Source organism: Podarcis muralis, chromosome 13 (assembly GCF_964188315.1).
Source record: "Podarcis muralis chromosome 13, rPodMur119.hap1.1, whole genome shotgun sequence".
Lineage (NCBI taxonomy): Eukaryota > Metazoa > Chordata > Lepidosauria > Squamata > Lacertidae > Podarcis > Podarcis muralis.
This window is the reverse complement of record NC_135667.1, coordinates 15,525,407-15,545,772: the sequence shown is the minus strand read 5'-3', so window position 1 is coordinate 15,545,772 and position 20,366 is coordinate 15,525,407. Positions and strand designations below refer to the sequence as shown.

The 20,366-nt window shown below is 46.9% G+C and overlaps 1 protein-coding gene across 1 annotated transcript; it reads left to right on the top strand.

Moving 5' to 3' along the window:
• The first annotated feature begins 3,318 nt into the window (after nt 1-3,318).
• Nucleotides 3,319-20,127, top strand: LOC114582868 (uncharacterized). The gene is made up of 4 exons (XM_077917967.1): nt 3,319-3,795; nt 4,466-4,586; nt 6,438-7,336; nt 14,093-20,127. Exons 2-4 carry the CDS (start codon nt 4,505-4,507, stop codon nt 14,900-14,902), a joined length of 1,791 nt encoding a protein of 596 aa, XP_077774093.1. The 5' UTR covers nt 3,319-3,795; nt 4,466-4,504; the 3' UTR covers nt 14,903-20,127.
• Nucleotides 20,128-20,366: the final 239 nt, after the last annotated feature.

Here is a 20,366-nt window from a genome sequence, read left to right as displayed (position 1 = left end):
GTTTGTGTCCTCATTTGTCCTCATTTGGTGAGAAGGTTGGGTGGAGTGGGGTTCAGCAACCCAGGAATTTCCTTGGAGATCAGTTCTGAGAAATGCAGGACAGGGTGTTCTCATTGTGCAAGCAACTGCCAGCAAATGCATCCTTGAATTTCCTCAAGTCTATTATTGGGCTGGTCCCAGAGTATGTTCTGAAGGCACATGAGGCTACAAAAATGATACAATAATGCACTATATAAAATAACTAAAATACCTTTCTGAAGCTAAGCAGGTCTAAATCTGGTCAGTGCCCGGATAGAACTATAATACAATCTTGGGTTTTATGATGGTAGAAAGGTGGCATATGAATGTAAGAGAATAAACAAGAATAAAACTAACAGTACAATTTCATGCATTTATACTCCAAAGCGAGTCTTGTTATGCTGCTAACTTTGGCCACTATCCTCAACACATTTACTAGCAGTTTGAAAGCATACCAGTTCAAGTAGATAAATAGGTACTGCTGTGGCAGGTAGGTAAACGGCATTTCCGTGTGCTTCTGACTTCTGTTATAGTGTTATGTTACGCCAGAAGTGGTTTAGTCCTGCTGGCCACATGACCCAGAAAGCTGTATGCGGACAAACACCGGCTCCCTTGGCCTGAAAGCAAGATGAGTGTCGCACCCCAGTCGCCTTTGACGGGACTTAACCGTCCAGGAGTCCTTTACCTTTTTAACTAGGAAGAAAGCCCTGCATATTTCTGGGACTTATTTCTGAGTAAACCATCACAGAATTGTAGAGTTGGAAGGGACCCTGATCCTGAGGATCATCTAGGCCAACTCCCTGCAATGCAGGAATATGCAGCTCTCCCATACAGGGATCGAACCTGCAACCTTTGTGTCATCAGTACCGCACTCTAACTGAGCTATCCACATAGGAAGCTGCTTTACACTGAGTGAGACCATTGGTGTAGCTCATACTCAGTATTATCTACAATGATTCTCAGGAGCTCTCCAGGGCTCCAGACAGTCTCTCCTAGCCCTGCCTAGAGAAGCAAGGGATTGATTCTGGAACCTTCTGCATTCAAGGCAGATATTCTACTACTGAGCTACAGCCCTTGCTTTGTCAGTATGGCTCCTCAGTCCTCTTACCACCAAGTAGCCCTAAGGATTAGGGCATGGGTAGGCAAACTAAGGCCCAGGAGCCGGATCTGGCCCAATCGCCTTCTAAATTTGGACAATCCGGGAATCAGTGTGCTTTTACATGAGTAGAATGTGTGCTTTTATTTAAAATGCATCTCTGGGTTATTTGTGGGGAATAGGAATTTGTTCATTATTATTTTTTCAAAATATGGTCCAGCCCCCCACAAGGTCTGAGGGACGGTGGACTGGCCCCCTGCTGAAAAAGTTTGCTGACCCCTGGATTAGCAGTACGACTCATACGTTGGCGACTAATATACACACAATAATTACCAAAGTAATTATACATTCTTTATCAATCTTCTGAGAAAAATACGAAACCTTGTGCAAAGCCACAGAGACTTAAGAACTACCCAACCTAAGATGAACTTATGTCTGCTTTCAATTGATTTTTCAAATGCTTAACTCAGTCTTTTGTTTTCTTTATCTTTTTAAGTTCATGAAGATACTAACAAAGGGTAAGTTCGGTGTTGTTCACAATACCGAGAGATGCTAGTGAAGTTGTAGATGGATGTTAGTGAAGTTATAGACAGGATGCCGGCATTTTGTACCTGTTTCGCCCTGGCAGTCCAAGTAATCAAGAGGCCGCTGTTCGCCCGCCTTTGCTTAGCAAGCTTACCCTCTTTGGATCTGAGTATAAATACACTGTTATTTCCCACACCTATGGATAACCTTATAATTTATTTACATCTGTTTTATCAGTATCAGCTACACTGGTTATTGAGTTCTGATCCACAAGTATTACATTTATCTGTATGGATATTCTATCTAAAACTATTTGGTATGTATGCCTCATTTATTGTTTATTCATTATTTAATATGCAGGTTGCTCAGTATTATTTTTGTTGTCATTCATTATATGTAATGTATTCATTTTCATCATCAGCTGACGAAGATTCATCTTAGAAACAGTTAATTCAATCCAGATATACTGTCTGGGACATCATCTATTGAAAGGCGTCGTGGTGTTCCCCACCAGCAATTCATTTTGTTGACTACTTCTTGGTTATTGACTGATTATTTTGAAGTTGATGAATTGTAAATTTTGAATGACATTCTGCTACTAATAATAGCGCATTTACTATATTCATTAGCCACATGTTGCGGCTGCATTTGAGCAGACGTTTGTCGACAGACAGCTTTTCGGGTCATGTGGCCAGCATGACTAACCCACTTCTGGCACAAGGGAACACCGTGACGGAAGCCAGAGTGCACAGAAACGCCGTTTGTCTTCCCGCTGCAGCAGTACCTATTTATCTATTTGCACTGGTGTGCTTTCGAACTGCTAGGTTGGCAGAAGCTGGGACAGAAAATCCGCCGTGGGGATTCGAACCGCTGACCTTCTGATTGGCAAGCTCAAGAGGCTCAGTGGTTTAGACCACAGCGCCACCCACGCTGTTTGACAACGGAACAGACTCCCACAAGAGGTTGCGAGCTCTCCTTCATTGGAGGTTTATAAGCAGACGTTGGATGGCCATCTGTCACAGATGCTTGGGTTGAGATTCGTACATTTTGCACCAGGCGACCCTCAGGGTCCCTTCTAACTCTACAATTCTATGGCTGCTATTTCCAGGTCCCTATCCATGACATGCTGCGACGTATGTGTTCTTACCCCTAACACAAACTGAACTCAGGCCCACCCTGTACAGTTCTGATCTCCTGGAAAAAACAAGTCGGCTGAATTAGACATTGTTGGGGGTTAAGGGTGCTGATGACTGGCATGGAAGAAGAGCTTAGAAACCCAGGAGCCCCTTTGTTGTCTATTCTCTTCCCAGGACAGCGAGGAGGAATCTTTCTGGGGAAACGATGCGGGCTGCAACCTTCTGGAGGCGGAGGCGGCTTTGTCTCGGGGACGCGCGTGTCGCAGCCCTCGAGTGGCCTCTGTCCTTTTCACCGCCGCAAATCCCACGCCTCCTCCCGGCACTGCGGCGAGCGAAGGGGAGGGCTGGGCGGCGCCCTCTCGCGCAAGGGGAACGCCTGATGCCAGGATGGGATTTCCTGGGGACGGCCTTCGACGGGGCACAGCGTCTCTTGCGCCCGCAGTCTGGGCTTTCCCAGGAGTCTGGTGAGCGATTGCGAGCCTTCCTTTGGGTGGGGGGGGGGGGGGCTGGTTTCTCGGGGGAGGGAAGTGGGGAGGATCGGGTTGCTTTTCAGGGTTGGGTGGGGGGAGTTGCGACGGAGAAACAATAGGAAGGGGGCAGGAATCGCGCTCTGCAGTCGCCCGGAGCTCTGCAAAAAAGGGGGGGGATGGGGGAGGTTGTTGCTTGATCCTCCCCCCTCCGTGGTCTTCTCAGCCTGCACTGCGATCTCTTTGGGGGCCATTGCACGGAAACGCGCCCCAGGACTTTGTTTTCCTTTCCCACGCACTCCCTCCTTTTCCAACCCCCCCCCCCACCTCAGTAATCCATACATGCAGCGCTGTGGGGCTGGAAAGAGGGGCGGGCAGGCGTTTCGTGCCAACCCCCTTCTCAAACTGGGGTGGCAGCCGCTTTAGGAAGGCGAGAAGAGTCGTTGCCCTGCGTCTCTAGGGACCGATCCTCCTCCTGCGGGTGGCTTTCCTTGATCTCGTCTCCGGCGATCTGTGGCTTCCCTTCTCCCTCTATAGGGGGTGGGCGTGCATTGTAAGTATCGGTTTCATATTTTGCTCACCCATCGAGCTGGTTTGTTTGGATTCCCCCCCACCATCTGGTCTGCTTTTTCCTTTCACAGTGACTCATTCTCTTTGAACTGCCGTCGCTGGCGGAAGCCGCAATTTTACATGGCGGGGTCAACCAGCAGTAGGGAAGTTTTGCAGCTGGCTGCGTTGTGGCTTGCGACCAGGGCAAGTGATTCAGAGGACACGCTTACCCTAAGCGGGATGCAGAACAAAACAAATGACTAGCCACGGACATGCGAATAGGCCTTCTGCATTCGCTCCATTTTTAACTCGCTGTTAGGACCTCCTGCCCTATCAACCTAGTTTATCTCAGAGGGTTCTATATTTTTATGTTATTTACTCTAGCTTTCTGATCGTTTTGGTTGCCTTTTTCCACACCTTTTCCAGCTCTACATGCACGTTGCCAACCACTCTGTGCTAGCCTAGCTTTATTTACTGCGACTAATACCTATGCAATTATCTTAATGACTGGTGTTATGTTTACTGTAACTATAGAAAGTTCCACAGGCTATATGTTCTGAGGAACTGCACATTCATGATTGATTGAGTGTGTAGCAATAATTGTTTTCCCCTAGATTGAAACATATTTAGAACAGAGAGTGGACATGAAATCTTCATTCTGCATCTCTCACTAGCAGGTTTTCAGCTCAGCAAAGTGTGTTTTGGGCTTCTGGATGGCCCAGGTTGATGGAAATTATGTTCCAGAATTTCAGAGGTCTGAGGATGGGGAGATCCCAAGGGGAACAATCTTTTCAGGTGAGAAATTGGGCACGATCACACTGTATTATTTATTGACGAAAAATTATAATGCAATTATATAGCTCATTTCCCCATTAATTCGCTTCAGATTGACAGATTCACTTCATTTCTCTTAAAATAAGTTAATAGAATCATTGCCACAAGGGAATATTCACTTATTCAGATTTTTGGAACACACTTTGTATTGTAGTCCTATTACAGAAATGTTAGTCTACTATACACCTCAGGCACACACAATCATTCTTTTTGTGGTGGTGTGTTACTAATTCTCATTTTTTTATTATTAGATTTTACACTTGTCCTTCACCCATATATATATATATATATATATATATATATATATATATCCATATCCATATCCCTGGTGTCAAAGGCCAAAGTAAATAAGTGCATGTTCCGCATATGACTGTATATACTGTACCTTCCTTTCATTTGGCTGAATAAATACTTGCACAGGTACGTGTGTCTGTACTTTGTACTCCAAACCACCTCCCAAAACATATTCTGTGACCTGGATGCTCATATTCTGAAATCAATGAATTATGCATGCCTATGCATAAATACTAAGTTTTACATAATTTCTTCTGTTTCTGGGGCTGAAGCTTTGCAAAAAGTTGGAATTTTTGATTGAGAAGTGAAGAAACACTGGGGGGAAATTAAATGAGGAAATGGAGATGCTTCCAAGCTCCTTTTCAAAACTATAAGCAGTAGAAACTTACCGTATTTTTCGCCCTATAGGACGCACTTTTTCCCCTCCAAAAATGAAGGGGAAATGTGTGAGCGTCCTGTGGGGCGAATGCAGGCTTTCGCTGAAGCCTGGAGAGCGAGAGGGGTCGGTGCTCTCCAGGCTTCAGAAGAGCCCCACCGCCAGCCCCACAAGCTCCTGATGTGGTTTGGAGGCTGGCAGTGGGGAGAAGCGTGCTTCTCCCTGCCGCCAGCCCCGCAAACTCGGGGGACAGCGGGGAGGCGCAGTGCGCCATCCCGCTGTCTCCCGACGTGGTTTGGAGGCTGGCGGAGGGCTTCCCCCTCCCCCAGCCGCGCAAGCTCCCAGAGCGATGCTGAAGCTGCCCACAGCTTCGGCATCGCTCTGGGACCCGTTCTGGGGGCTGGGGTCGGGGGAAGCTCGGGCTTCCCCAGCCCCGCGCCTGGGGGGGTAATAATTTTTTTCCCCTTTATTCCCCGCCCCAAATCTAGGTGCGTCCTATGGGGCGAAAAATACTGTAGTTTTTGCTGGTTGTTGCCAAATTCAGTGCTAGACAGCAATTCAAAGGTTTCAGCTGAAGCCCATAACTTGTTTTTAGGATCAGTCTTCAGCCCTGGAACATGTGTGATATTATTAAACTATCTTTGAGTATACATATGTTCATGTTCCATTGAATATTATGTTTACTTACATGTTATTCTTATCCTTATCCTCACTACAGTGAGGCAGGTTAAGCTGAGAGAGAGCGATTTGATCAGCCATGCAGTGAGCTTTGCAGCTGAGTGTAAATTTCACCCTTGATCTCCCTGGTCATAGTCCATCCCTCTAATAATTACGGAACAGTTGTATACAACTGGGAATAGGGATATCAGGAGTGGCTTTTGTGGTGGCAGCCCCAGCATCTCCCCTTACCACCCACCCACCTCCTACAATTCTTAAACAGGGCATCAATCTTACGCTCAATTGCCCGGTTTCTGCTGAGTGGCTGTTTGTCACATGACAGAACCCTGAGCAGAGCGAACAACTGGTCTGACGTAGCCTGGGAATTCCTAATCTCTGGTGGCAACTTGTCCTCAATACGGGCAGGGAGCCAAGCTTTTTAAAGTACATCTGGGGCTGAGATGCTTACAATATTCTCCACACAGGTGACGGGACGGTGAACGAGGAAGTGGCACTTCTTCCCAATGCAGCAGCTGCGGAAAACGCCCCCCGAACCCTTCAGAACATCTGCCGGGTAAACCCCCCACCGCTCAGGCGTCGCCGCAGGAGATCGACTGCGCCGGCCATGGGGGGTTACATCAATGTCCTGGGCATCTTAGAGGCCCCGCCGAGCGCGCCCCGGCGTGCGCCCGAGAAGCCGTTCCACTGCACCGATTGCGGGAAGAGCTTCTCTCAGAGCTCCAACCTGATTGAGCACCAGAGGATCCACACGGGGGAGCGCCCCTTCACGTGCAGCGAGTGCGAGAAGAGCTTCAGCCGCAGCTCCACCCTGGTGGAGCACCAGCGCACCCACACCGGCGAGAAGCCTTACACGTGCCTGGAGTGCGGGCGGGGCTTCAGCCGCAGCTCCACCCTGGTGGAGCACCAGCGCACCCACACCGGCGAGACGCCCTTCCCCTGCCGGGAGTGCGGGAAGGCCTTCAGCCGCACCTCCAACCTCATGAAGCACCTGCGCACCCACTCCGGGGAGAAGCCCTACACCTGCGCCCTGTGCGGCAAGTGCTTCTCCCTCAGCTCCAACCTGCTGAAGCACGAGCGCACCCACTCCGGGGAGAAGCCCTTCCCCTGCTCCCTGTGCGGGAAGCGCTTCAAGAAGAAGACCCACCTGGTGTCCCACCACCGGGTGCACACCGGCGAGCGGCCCTACCGCTGCGAGGAGTGCGGCAAGTGCTTCTCCCAGAGCTCCATCCTGATCGAGCACCAGCGCATCCACACCGGCGAGAAGCCCTACAAGTGCGCGGACTGCGGGAAGGGCTTCTGCGTCAGCTCCAACCTCATCAAGCACCAGAGGATCCACACGGGCGAGAAGCCCTACACCTGCTTGGTCTGCGGCAAGGCCTTCCGCTACAAGCCGCAGTTCACCCGTCACCAGAAACAGGTGCACCCTGTGGAGGAGGAGCCGGTGGCCGCTCTTGCCTTGCACCCCTGGGTGGAGACACCCCCTCTGCTGCAAAATATCTGAGAAAGCAGAGAGCAGGGCTGCCCTATGGTTTCTTTATGATAGTAGCTCCTTTCACTCGCTTCCTGTCTCTCCCTCTAGGCCCCTTTAGAGCTGTGTTCTTGGCCTCTTTGACTAGCTTTAGCTCCTTGGAACAAAAGAGCTTCTGATCTACTTCATTCCTGCATTGCAAGGGGTTGGACTGGATGATGAGGTCCCTCCCAGCTCTATACTTCTATGATTCGACTGCACCCATCAGATCTCTTCTCCCTGCTTCCCTGATCGTGACTGGCAGAGCTCATCATGGCCATTTATGTGCTCGACCGTAGCTTGAGGTTGAGCACTCAAATTAAGAGTCTCGGCATGCAGTGGTTGGCGCTCCAGTGCTTTTTCCCAAGTCCGGTGTTTGCTGCCATGGTTCTCCTGCCCAGCATACGTAGCCATGTTGCAGGTGTGTGAACAGTTGTCCACCTCTGGAGAGTAGTACTTGCCTCCAGGTCACTAGGCAAAAAAGCATTAATAAAATGGAAGAGAGCTGGTTCTTTTTCTCCTGGAACTGACAGCAGAAAGTGGTCTGGTGAGCTAATAATCTGTGTGCTAACCTGCTAATCTGTCCTACTAGTTGCCTAACCCCTTCTTCTATGCTCTTCTCTCTCCCTCACTTCATTCCTTTGCCTCCTTACTCTTTATTACTCCTGCAGAGTACAGTGGTGCCCCACAAGACGAATGCCTCGCAAGACAAAAAACTCGCTAGACGAAAGGGTTTTACGTTTTTTGAGTCGTTCCGCAAGACGAATTTCCCTATGGGCTTGCTTCGCAAGACGAAACGTCTTGCGAGTTCTTGCGAGTTTGTTTCCTTTTTCTTAAAGCCGCTAAGCCGTTAATAGCCGCTTAGCCGCTAATAGCCGTGCTTCGCAAGACGAAAAAACCGCAAGACGAAGAGACTCGCGGAACGGATTAATTTCGTCTTGCGAGGCACCACTGTATGCAGAAGTCTGTTTCACAGCCTGGCCCTGCTTCTCGAGACTTCTAGCTCAGCTTGCTGCAAAAGTGAAACTGGCAAAGGGCTTCTATACGCTTTGCCTTCAAGCCAATCAGTTTCAGCTCCCTGTGACAGGACAAAGGAGTGCTCCTCCTTTGTGTGCTGAAGCGCACATCATCCCGCCTTTGGAGCGAGGGGGGGAGATCTTTGGACCTCCAGGGCTGTTGCTGAACTACAACTCCCATCAGCCCCAGCAAACGTGGCCAACAGCCAGAGGTGCTGGGAGGGCCAAAGCTTCCCCACACCTGCATGAGAGCAAGGGTGTGGAACCTGCCCCCCTCCCATGTTGCTGGGCCACAGCTTCCATCACCCCCAGTCATTGGTCATGCTGGCTGAGGCTGTTCAACATCTGGAAGGCTGCAAGGTCCACAACGCTTCTTTAGAGGGAGCAGGGACATTTGAGTTGGGATTTCTTCAGACTTTCCTGGAGAGGCTTCAAGATGAATGTGACCTCCCTTTTGCTTTTTCTACGGGTCCCGTCTCTGCAGCTTGCACTAGCGTCGAGTGTGGGCACTGTGGGGAGTCGGGTCATTCCCCATCCATGATGCCAAGGACACTACTGGCAACAAGGTGCACACAGCCACATTTCAGATAGCACTTCAGGTGGCCCCGTGAGCTGGGCATGGAATTACATGTTCCCAGTGACAAGCAGATTTGGGGGGGGGGAGCAATATCCCCCTAACAAAAAGCACTTCCCCAAGGAGTGAGGAGCCCTCACCCCAAAGGAGAAACTCAACACACGTTTGTTGTGCTGGTGAGCATCCAGACTATCCGGACAGTCCCCAAAGCTTGACTTAAGCTTCTCTCCTTGTCAGTGGCAAGGACATTTTATTAAGAGCATTAAAAAAAGGATGTATTGCTACCTAAGGTCGCCGAGCAATTCTGAAAGAGTTGTAGTGTGAGTCTGTAGCAGCCCTGGTCTCCTTTGGGAGGAAGGGCGGTATATAAAGAAAAAAAGAGGGAAAGAGCATAAAGTTCTCATGTACACTCATACAACAATAAATCAAATGGTTTTTAAGGTGCAACAGGCTCTTTGGTTTTAGTTTTTGACTGTCTTTGAGACGGTATTTTTATTCCATGTATCCATTGCCCTTGAGAAAAATCAATTGTGAACAAATGGTGTATACCTAAACCCCCTTCGTTGTAAGTTACCAAAATAAATGTTTTTCACCCGTTGTTCATCTTGACCATCCTTTTGTCTAACTGTTTTGTGTAGGTGGAAGAGAGGAACATCCAAAACATGTGGAGAATCATACAATCATACAAAGCGGTCATGTGTTCTCCCTTGTAACCTACAGTCACTGAGGACTCTTCCAAGAAGCAGTGCCATTATTTATATACACCACTTGATCCAAAATAGTTTTCTAAGTGGTATGGAAGTATATTTATTTAAGGCATTTATATAATGCTTAATTTGCATTTCTAAGCAGCACACATAAAAATAAATCACACATGGTAAAACAATTAAAAGTCATCACAAAGGTAAAGCTAATGACTACCTTAAAATATAGAGTCTAACAAGCAATTATGCTAGCATTAAAATAAAAACATAAGTTTAATGTTTAATATAGTAATGCTGTTAAAATAACACAGCAATTAAAACAAGTGACTCAAGTGTTCAATGGGATTGTTGTGTAAATGGCAGTGACATCTTGAAAAGCAGGACATTTTTAAAAATTTAACTTTTATTTAACACATTTATATCCCACCTTTCTCCCAAGTCAGGATTCAAGGTGACTTGCAACACGTAAAAACATCAATGATAAAATACAGATCAAAATAAACTACTGCAAAACAATAATTAAATGCATCAGGACACATTCTGATTATTTTGTTCATTAAATTTATATACTGCCCTTTATCCAAAGACTGGCTTGATAGGTGATGTTCACACAGCTGCTGGCAAGCTCAAGAGACAGGGCCTTTTGGTGGTGGTCGACAGCTGTGGAACTCACTTTCAAATGACTTGCACCTTGTTCAGGCACTTAAGCAACACAGAAAGACCTTTCTCTTCGCCCCTACCTTCAATGAAGGCTTTGAATGGCTTAACCAGAGCAGCTTCCCTTAGTAGCATATTCCTTTCAGAAGTGCCTGCATTACTATTGTTAATGTGCATCACTGTGGGAGGGCACAGCTAAACATTTTTTTAAAGCTAGACTATGCAGCTTATAAAAATATTTTTAATTAGATAGATAGATAGATAGGTAGTTTATTACGGCCATAGGCCCATATTCAATACATCATACAGCAAAACAGGTATAACAAGATAAAATTAATAAATTACGTTTAAATCAAGTACATCTCAAACCGTAAGTTTCTAAATTCCATTAAAATAAGAACAATATAGCGCTTAAAATATCAAGTTATCAGTATAAATCAATATTATTTAGGCAAAATCAATAATCATAGAGCTTGGAAACACAGCAAATACATTTATTGCAAGACTCTGATCCGAGTAGGTCCCTTTCTGTTGCCAGATTTCTGATAACAGTATTAGCCTATAAAAGGAAAAATGGATTACTCTATGATTTTTTAATTGGCCAATCAAATATAGATGGCGCCTCTTGCGATTCAGCAGGAATTGCACTAGTAAAAAAAAAAAAAGCCCTCTGCTTCAGAAGAAGCTGGTACCATTATTATTTATTCATTAAATTTATATATTGCCCTTCAGAGATCACAGTGGCACAACTTTTACTTATTTATTTAGTAAACTGCCCCTTCATCCGAATATCATATATCAGTGCTATTTTCTCTGGCAGGGATGGGGGCGCGCGCTTACAGATAAAATAGGAATAGCTAAAAACGGGGGTTGGGCAGGGAAGGAACAATAACCACAAAACAATTAAATGTTAATAGAATTGAAAGTAGGTAGATTGATAGATTAAAACGTACAGGTAACTTTTTTTTATCATTCTTATTGTCAATTACAGTCCAATAATAGCCTCATTGTAACAATGCCAAATTATAATACAGTTGCTAATACCAATCATTCAAATACCAAATTAAATAATTTAGGTGCCCTCCCCCCACCTGCCAGAACTGATGGTTTGGTGATTTTCTTTATTTCTGCATTCCAAAATTCCTGGTTTCAAGTACATTCCGGTCAAAATAATAAACTATGTTGGAAAATTAATAAAAAAATTATATATATAAAAAAAACAAAATAATAAAATCCTTGCGCAACAACTGCAATATTAATAACTTCTATTTGTGTTGGCACATTAAATGATTTATCGTAGAGACAACTATGGGGGGGGTGACAGCTTCCCCAACCTAGTGGATTTCCCTTTTTAATACGAAAGCAAAGCATCTGTTCATTTTCTTAGCTACGTGGCTATAGCAAATAACGTCTTGCTTTGTTTCCTTTGGCCGCCTAAAACAAGGGACCCTTTTCCAGGATCTGCGCCCCCGACAAAAGCAAGTTCGGGCTCCAGGAGGCTCTAGGCCTCGCGCGTTCCCTCCGGTATCCCGGCAACCGCCTCCAGGATCCCCCCTCCCTCCCCTCTGGTCCAGGTTCCCCCTGCATCACGTGGACGCCAGTGAGGATGTGACGTCATCTCTGGGCTCCCTCCTCCTCCTCCTCCTCCTCCTCCGCTGGCGTTACCGACTCGCCAGCCTGCAGGTTGTGGCAACTGCTGCCCGCGGGTGGTGGTTTTTTTTTTTGCAACGGACCTGGCTTCCGTCTGCAGTGGGGAGTTCGTGAGAAAAGCCTCCCCGAAGATGGAAGGGGAGAGCTCGCAAGGTGCGGAAGGGAGGGAGGAATCCCACGACCAGGGTAAGTAAGGGAGAGCAAATCTCCGTTAGGGAGCAGCGTTGGAAAAAGAAAAGGGGTGCGGTGGGGTGCAGCCAGAAGCTCAATGTTAGGTTGCAATTAAAAATAACATTAAATCCCCCGAGTGAAGGGTTCGCAATCGCGTTCTGCCCCACCGAACAAACAAAAAAAGGAGCAAGCAAGCGAATGCCTTTTTTTTGTTAAAGGCAGCTAGTGTCAAAATTCTGGAAGCACAAGCTTTCTGGGTTGCACAGCTATAGGTGTTCAGGGCAGAAACATTATATGAACGTGCATGAATGCATAGATTTTAGGGGATATCTTACATGCCCAGGTTAATGGAGATGCATGGGATAAAAAGAATATTCAACTTAATCCTTTTTGTGTGAGCAGATATACTGATAAGTTAGGCAGCTTTAGAGATGCACAGGACACCCCCACCCCCCAAAAAGACACTGTTTTCTGCACTTTGAAAACTTGATGCGTTATCACAATGTACAGTGTGATAAATAGGATTGAAAATACCTGTATTTTTTGAGATCAACAAAGCACCCATTCTGGAACTTAGATAAAAATATCTCCTGGAAATCTGAAATGAGATACAGGTTTGTTTCGGTGTGCCGCTGGAAACCTGATAATTTGAAGTTGGAAAAATGGGTGGGTGGGAGGCTAGATAGATGTATGTGTTAAAGCACTTAAATGACAGGGATGGTATGGGGATCTGTGTGGTTGGAAAATACTGCTTTTAAAACACCCTGGAATGGGAGCATTACGTTGGTGGGGAAACCTTGGTTATATTCTGTAGAGCTGGGTATTCTAGAACAATAAAACATTTTTAAGGGGTGTTTTAAAATTAGGATGCTTGGCAACTATCATGCCTTTTGTCATTTTCATTCACATTCCCAATGAGGGATTCGAAGTTCCTATATCCTTGCTACTGTTTTGGAGATGCAGTTAACTACTTTGGCAAGATAAGCAGGGACCTACAACAAAATATTGCAGTGTGTTCCCTACTCTTTATCAGAGGGTGCTCTGTCCTGTCTGCCTATTTCAGGCTTGTGGAAGTTTTTCTTTCCTATCCCCTTGAAACTTTCCCTTGCTTTGCTATGTACTGTTTTATTAAAAGTTTCTCAAGATTGAGACTGGCATTTAATTTAGTGATCTGATCCAGGTTCATACTTTAGCAACCCAGGCGATCAGGGGGTGGGGGTAAAGTATAAGCAGTGATAAAGAACATAGACATATGGCCCTGAATGTTCTCTCATCCTAGGAAAAGCTCCCTGAGCACTGTAAGCTGGCATGTCAGTGGCTGAATCTCAGCACCCTAAGATAGTTTTCCATAGTAATATGTCAGTGGCTTCTTTGTTTTCAAAAGGGATATTGCAGTGAATATCTAGCTAGCTAGTCAGCTTCCTCCACAGGTTCTACTTCTTCTGCTTTGTTCCTCTCAGCAGATGCTGGATTTGAAAGCCAGACGGAGGCAGAAGATCTCAGAATAGAAGCCCCTGAAGGAAGAGGAGAGATGCAGGCGCTGGAAATGACTTTGAGCACTGAGCAGAGAGGAGAAGCACCAAAGAGCAGCAGTGGTGCTGAAAGACACCTGATAGACCGAGATGGTGAGGACACAACAGAGGCCGAGCCACATCCTCCAAACAATTCCCAGAGTCCCAGTGACTGCGACAGTCAGCCAAAGGTAGAGGAGCAGAGATGGAGGAGCCAGGTGAGAAAGCGCCGGGCAAAGGAGACTTCCTATGATCCTCCAGGTTTTATCAACCTTTTGGGTATCCTGGAACCTCCTCCTCCCCCTGCCCCCCGCAAGCCGGTGGTGAAGCCCTACCACTGCACTGAGTGCGGGAAGAGCTTCTCGCAGAGCTCTGTGCTCATCGAACACCAGAGAATCCATACCGGGGAGCGCCCCTTTGTGTGCAACGTGTGCGGGAAACGCTTCTCCCAAAGCTCCACCCTGATGGGGCACCAGAGGATCCACACCGGCGAGAAGCCCTTTGCCTGCCCTGAGTGTGGGCGGGGCTTCAGCCGGAGCTCCGCCCTGACGGAACACCAGCGCACCCACACCGGCGAGACGCCCTTCCCCTGCCGGGAGTGCGGGAAGGCCTTCAGCCGCACCTCCAACCTGGTGAAGCACCTGCGCACCCACTCCGGGGAGAAGCCCTACACCTGCACCCTCTGCGGGAAGCGCTTCTCCCTGAGCTCCAACCTGCTGAAGCACGAGCGCACCCACTCCGGGGAGAAGCCCTTCCCCTGCCCGCTCTGCGGCAAGTGCTTCAAGAAGAAGACCCACCTGGTTTCCCACAATCGGGTGCACACCGGGGAGCGGCCCTACCGCTGCGAAGAGTGCGGCAAGTGCTTCTCCCAGAGCTCCTCCCTTATCGAGCACCAGCGCATCCACACCGGGGAGAAACCCTACAAGTGTGCCCAGTGCGGCCGAGGGTTCTACGTCAACTCCAAGCTGGTCAAGCACCAGAGGATCCACACGGGCGAGAAACCCTACGCCTGCTCGGCTTGCGGGAAGACCTTCCGGTACAAGCAGCAGTTCCCGCGCCACGTGGCCCACGTCCACCCTGGGGAGGAACAGGTGTCTGTGCTCACCTTGGGCCCCAGTGTTAACGTGCTGCTCTCATAGAGCTGGAACAGGCCGCTGCCCTTTGGGGCTTCAGGTCCTCTGGCTTCCAATGAAAGGCATCCTGCAGTGCCAGATTTGGTAACTCTGTAGCCTGTCCGGTTTAGCCTCTCATTGCTAAGTTGTGAAGCAGTTCCTGGGACCTCCAAGGGTCATTCTAGTGGCATAAAGACAGTCAGTGGCTCACAAGACTCATTCCATCCTCCTGTAGAGGAGCTGTTTCCTGAAATGATGAGGGTTAGCATTCATGGATTGTCTTTGGGAAAGGGGCTGGGGAAATCAAGGCCGCTTTGCTTGAGGGGGGTCCCAGACTAGTGTAAATACGCAGTAGCACCAAGGACAGCGGCATCCTGAGATCTTGTTTGAGAGGGAAATGTTGACCACTGCAGTGATTCCGTTACTGCCCATGCATTGTTTTTTGAGGGGTATGGAACTCAAAACGGTTCACTACTGATAACTGTGCCTTTCCGTTCCGTGAGGGTATTCCTGGTATCCTCCAGCAGCTCCCTTGCGGCATTTGCCCTTTCCGTCTTGTTTTGAGGAAAGGCAAACGGATTTCGCGAGGGCCTCTTTTTCTCCTTTTCCTTCTTAGTTTGCAGTATTGCCGAATAAGTTAGGCAAGTGTGTATTTCCTAGGCCTTGTTTCATTTCTCAAGGAAAGGCAAAATCATAGTGTGCAGTTCTTTACCATATTATCTAAGAGACGGCCAGTTAATCTTTTGAGGACGTTTTTTCCATCAGTGTTGTGAAGGTCATTCTGAGAATGCATTTCTGTTATCAAATGGAGGAGAACAGCAAACAAGCTCTGAGGTAAAAAATTCTACTGGTTTTAATGGGGATAGCCCCCCCCCCCCCCCCCGTTTGGTATTCAAGACAATCCCTACAGAGCCAGCATGTGAAATACTGTGGGTATCCATCTTGGTTGAGAGAAAATGCATTTTGACTGTTGTTGGGTCTTTAGGATAACCATGGTAGCCTCAAATGTTGTCCAGTTCTCACTGCAGAGTCCAATTAAATAAGCCATTCTTCTAGACACAAACAACGTAACAGGCTGCATGTAACTATATAAGAATAATGGCACATGTAGAAAATAAGCTCAGGGGTTGCATAACTAGTTAGCATGCCAGAAAGCTCAACTGGCCCAGACATGGAAAGGATTGAGAGATTGATAGCTCTTTCTCGATTCTGTGGGTGGTGGTGCATGGCCGTTCTTAGTCGGTGGAGCGATTTGTCTGGTTAATTCCAATAATGAACGAGACTCTGGATTGCTAACTAGTTATGCAACCCCGAGCTTATTTTCTGCATGTCTGATACCTGCATACAAGGAACGCTAGATTCTTAAAAGCATCTTCACATGGAACACTACAAGATTGATATAATACAGTGGTGCCTCGCAAGACGAAATTAATCCATTCCGCGAGTCTCTTCGTCTTGCAGTTTTTTCGTCTTGCGAAGCACGGCTATTAGCGACTAAGCGGCTATTAACGGCTTAGCGGCTTTTAGAAAAAGGAAACAAACTCTCAAGAACTCGCAAGACTTTTCGTCTTGCGAAGCAAGCCCATAGGGAAATTCGTCTTGCGAAGCAGCTCAAAACCCGCAAAACCCTTTCGTCTAGCGCGTTTTTCGTCTTGCGAGGCATTCGTCTTGTGGGGCACCACTGTAATTCCACACCGTGGATATTGCTAATGTAAGAACTGAATACTGTAGATTGTATTTCCTGGTCTATCTGCTGGACTTTAATTTCTCATAATACGTTTCATTTATATGATAAGCTGGTCTATAGAACCATATATTTTGATATGACATGTTGAATTGCATTTGAAAAATAATTTATATAGTTACATACAGCCTGTTATGTTGTTTGTGTTGTTATCAGTTTTGCATTTACGTGACAAAGGGTTTGGTGGTAGTGTTTGGATTCTTCTAGATCAGACTGAGGGACCTTTTTCCAGTCCCTGGGCCTCGTTCCCTCATGGACAACCTTTGGGCTGCAGCATGGAAGGAAGGGCTGCAACAGATGTGACTACATTCCGACCAAGCAAAAGTCACCAAGAAATGATACACGCACAAACTTACTTCTCAGTCCAGGCAAGTAAGAGACATTATAACAGTTAAAGAGCACATTCCAGTCTGACCAACAGGGTCTGGGAAGTCTCAAGGGTCAAATAGAGATGACTAGAGGGCCACATTTAGGGTCAAAAATAAACAGAAAAGTGTGGTTCCTTTGTCCTCCTGGCAGACATAAAACTGCTAGACAAACAGAGTTACCTTGGAGGGGGGAAACTGGGTATGATCCTGCCCAAGCCAAACATATCAGGTTCCACCTATTTCAAGAGAGAGCAGTTCATTGTTTCTCCCACTATAATCATAGACTTTTAAGTTGTTAACTTTGGCTGGATTGTGAGAATTAGGAACATGGGAAGCAGCCTTATACAGAGTCAGAGCATTGGCCCGTCTAGCTCAGTTTTGCCTCCACTGACTGGCAGTGGTTCTCTAGGTCAGTGGTTTTCAACCAGTCTGTCATGGCACCCTGGGATTCCTTGAATGATGGTCAGGGGTGCTGTGGGCAACACTGGCCTCTGTCCCGCTTTCCTCCCTCCCTCTGATGCCCTCTTGCGTCTCTGCCTCCTAAAGGCTAGCACAGCTGTTCATTGCAGCAGCCCTGGATACAAGCACCCTAGGCGAATGGTGCCTTTGGAGCTGGCCAGAGGGTGCTTCCAAAGCCCCTGTGGGGCAGTGTGAGGAGGCCCCTTTCTTTGGGATGGGGGGCAGCTCAGAGACCAGGGGCAGCAGCTATGGCTGCCTAGATGATTCCCAAGGAGAGGGGAGAAGAGAGGATGCTGAGGGAACACACCACAAGGGAGGGTGTTTGAAAAGGGGTGAGAGGGTGCCTGCTCTGCAGGCAAGGAGTGACATAACTGGGCTCCTGAGCCCCACAGGGGTGCCGCAGAAAGACTGTAGTTGGTCAAGGGAGCCGTGGACCCAAAAAGGTTGGAAACTTCTGCTCTAGGTTTTCAGAGATGCCCGGGAATGAACCTGGGGCCTCCTTTATGCAAAACAAAGCTCTACTGAACTAAAGCTCTTCCTCCCTTTTATTAGTTTCTTCCCCTTCTCCAAAAAGACTCCTTTGAGCAAGAAGTCATTTAATTGAGGAGTTTGTCCTTTCCAGCAGAGAATTTCCTTGAATCACAAAGATCTTCAAAAGGTCAGAATTTCATGAGGACTAGGATGGAAAAGCAAAGCTGTTCTACAGTTGAATGAATAGCAGGCATGCAAACCCTAAGCCACTTACCTGGAGGTCAGTTCCACTGGATTCCAGCAGGCAAGGCAGCTGTGGTGAAACCACCACAGGGTGAGTATTAAATGCTCAGACAGCCAGTGAAAGCAGACTTCACTGTGTTGGGTAAGACATTTGAAAGATGGAGTGAGCTAAGTGAGTAGCAAGCAATCATGGCCATCTGCAGGAAGGGCAAGGGCAGTAGTCGTTCCCCCAGATGAGACGTACTCTCCAAATTCCCAGCTTGCATTAAAAAAAACAGAAGCACTTGAGGAACCCAAGACTTGAGGAACGTCAACACTAGGCACGGTCTTCGGTGGTGAGTTGTGGTTTTGTTTTTGAGAAAGTAGATTGCCCCTGCCTTTCTGTGTTTTTAGCCAATGAATGAGGTCATAGTTGTGATAGACATTTGGGAAAGCAGATCTGGCCAATTAGACATAAAGGAGGCTAGAGTGAAACACCCATCGTCGAGGCCAGCCTTTCTTAAATAGTGTTCAGCAAAACCCTGAGGTTCCAACAAAGCACTCTAAGAAAAATGTTGTAATGATGGGCATGCATCTCCGCTGCAGCCATGGAGATTAAGTGCACTGCTGAAGCAACAGTCTTGGGAACTATTGTTACTTTTATTATGGTTGTTATTTATTAAATTTGTATACCACCCTATACCCGCAGGTCTCAGGGCGGTTCCCTTCCCTTTCTTTCATTCCCTCGCAATTTCCAGGGGTTACATTTCAGTAGCGCCCAGCAGCACAGGCAGGGCTGCATGGCTTTCCTGCCTTCCTAATGCCATGCAGCAGAGCCAGTCTGCCACTCCTCACTGCCTTGCCTCCTTCTAGGTAACCAGGATTAACCAGAATTGGGAAAATGTCCAGGGAAATCCAGACATAACGACAGTGTCGTTTTTGCCGATTTCCCTTAAAAACAGCTCAATAACGTCTTTTTTTGCGATTTTGCCCAAAAAGCTCAACAACTGTGTCAAAAAAGCTCAGCTTTCGTGTCTGGATTTTCACTTTTGGAAATATGGCAACCCTAGGTAAGCATCCCACTATCCTTCCAGCACTGACTATCCAGCAGCATGGCCCTGGGCGCAAAATTCTGAGAAGACACAAGAAGGGAACCCCCAGGACAGCTGAATTCCTCTGCTTCATGTAATTTATTCTGTAGTCAATTTTGAGGGATTGACTCTGCTCATCTCCTTATTTTTCTGTGCAAATCCAAATTGGTTCAGCAGATCTGTGAGTAAATGTTATAGTCAGCAATTGAAGCAATAAAGAAATTGACACAGGAAGCTGCATTACACTGAGTCAGACCATTGGTCTACCTAGCTCAGTATTGTCTACAGTGACTGGTAAACATCTTAAGATGTCAGACAGGGATTTTTAGGATTTCAGACACAGCACATTCCTAGTACTATCTAGAGATGTCTAGGATTGAACCAGGGACCTTCTGCATGCAAAGCAATTGCTCTAGCCACGCCCCTTCCCCCAAATGGCATGATGCTCAGTTGCCCAGATTGTAAAGCTAGCAAAACAAAAAGAAGATAGACAAGGCAATTCCTACAAGAGATCTGAGAAAGATTTGCAAATGCAAATGTAGCCAAACTTGACATAACAGCACCTGGTCAATATGGAATCAGATTCCAAACATTTTACTCCAAAATGATCAAAGTATGTGTTTAATAACACCAATTCAAGCCTTATTTTAATTTTCACTGGCTCTGTTAATAGGGAGCAATAGAGGTACCTACTTTCCCATTTAAGTGTGTTAGGTAAAAATAATAACAACTTAAGTTACTTAGTGTTATCCTCCACAAAAGAGTAAAAAGGCTGTGTGGAATATCTGCCTTGTGCGTTTTAATAGTTTTGTACTGACTGTGTTTCAGACTGTGACTTGTTTTCTTTCTAACCCCCTCCCCCCTTAATGGCTCATTAAAAACCATAATTTCACACAACCTAAATGTTCTGGCTTTGTCTACAGTGCAGGGTTTTTTCTATCCACAAATAACAAGTTACGAGGGGGCCAATGTGGTGCATTCTGGAACAATGTCTTTGAGATATATTGTGGGAGGCCTTCAAGCAGCAATTCCCAACTGCTTACTGCGATTTTAAAAGGTCTCCTGTGAAATCAAAGCGCGCGCACATGCCTACTGTGGCTCTGCATGATATATCATTTTGGATTTCTCTCCCAGTC

Bases quoted from the DNA above. Each gene is read 5' to 3' on its own strand.
- LOC114582868 (XM_077917967.1), top strand. From the start codon at position 4,505: ATGGCCCAGGTTGATGGAAATTATGTTCCAGAATTTCAGAGGTCTGAG. The intron at 4,587-6,437 runs GTGAGAAATTGG...TTCTCCACACAG, and splicing joins AAGGGGAACAATCTTTTCAG to GTGACGGGACGGTGAACGAG. The intron at 7,337-14,092 runs GTCTGCGGCAAG...CCGGTGGTGAAG, and splicing joins AGAAGCCCTACACCTGCTTG to CCCTACCACTGCACTGAGTG.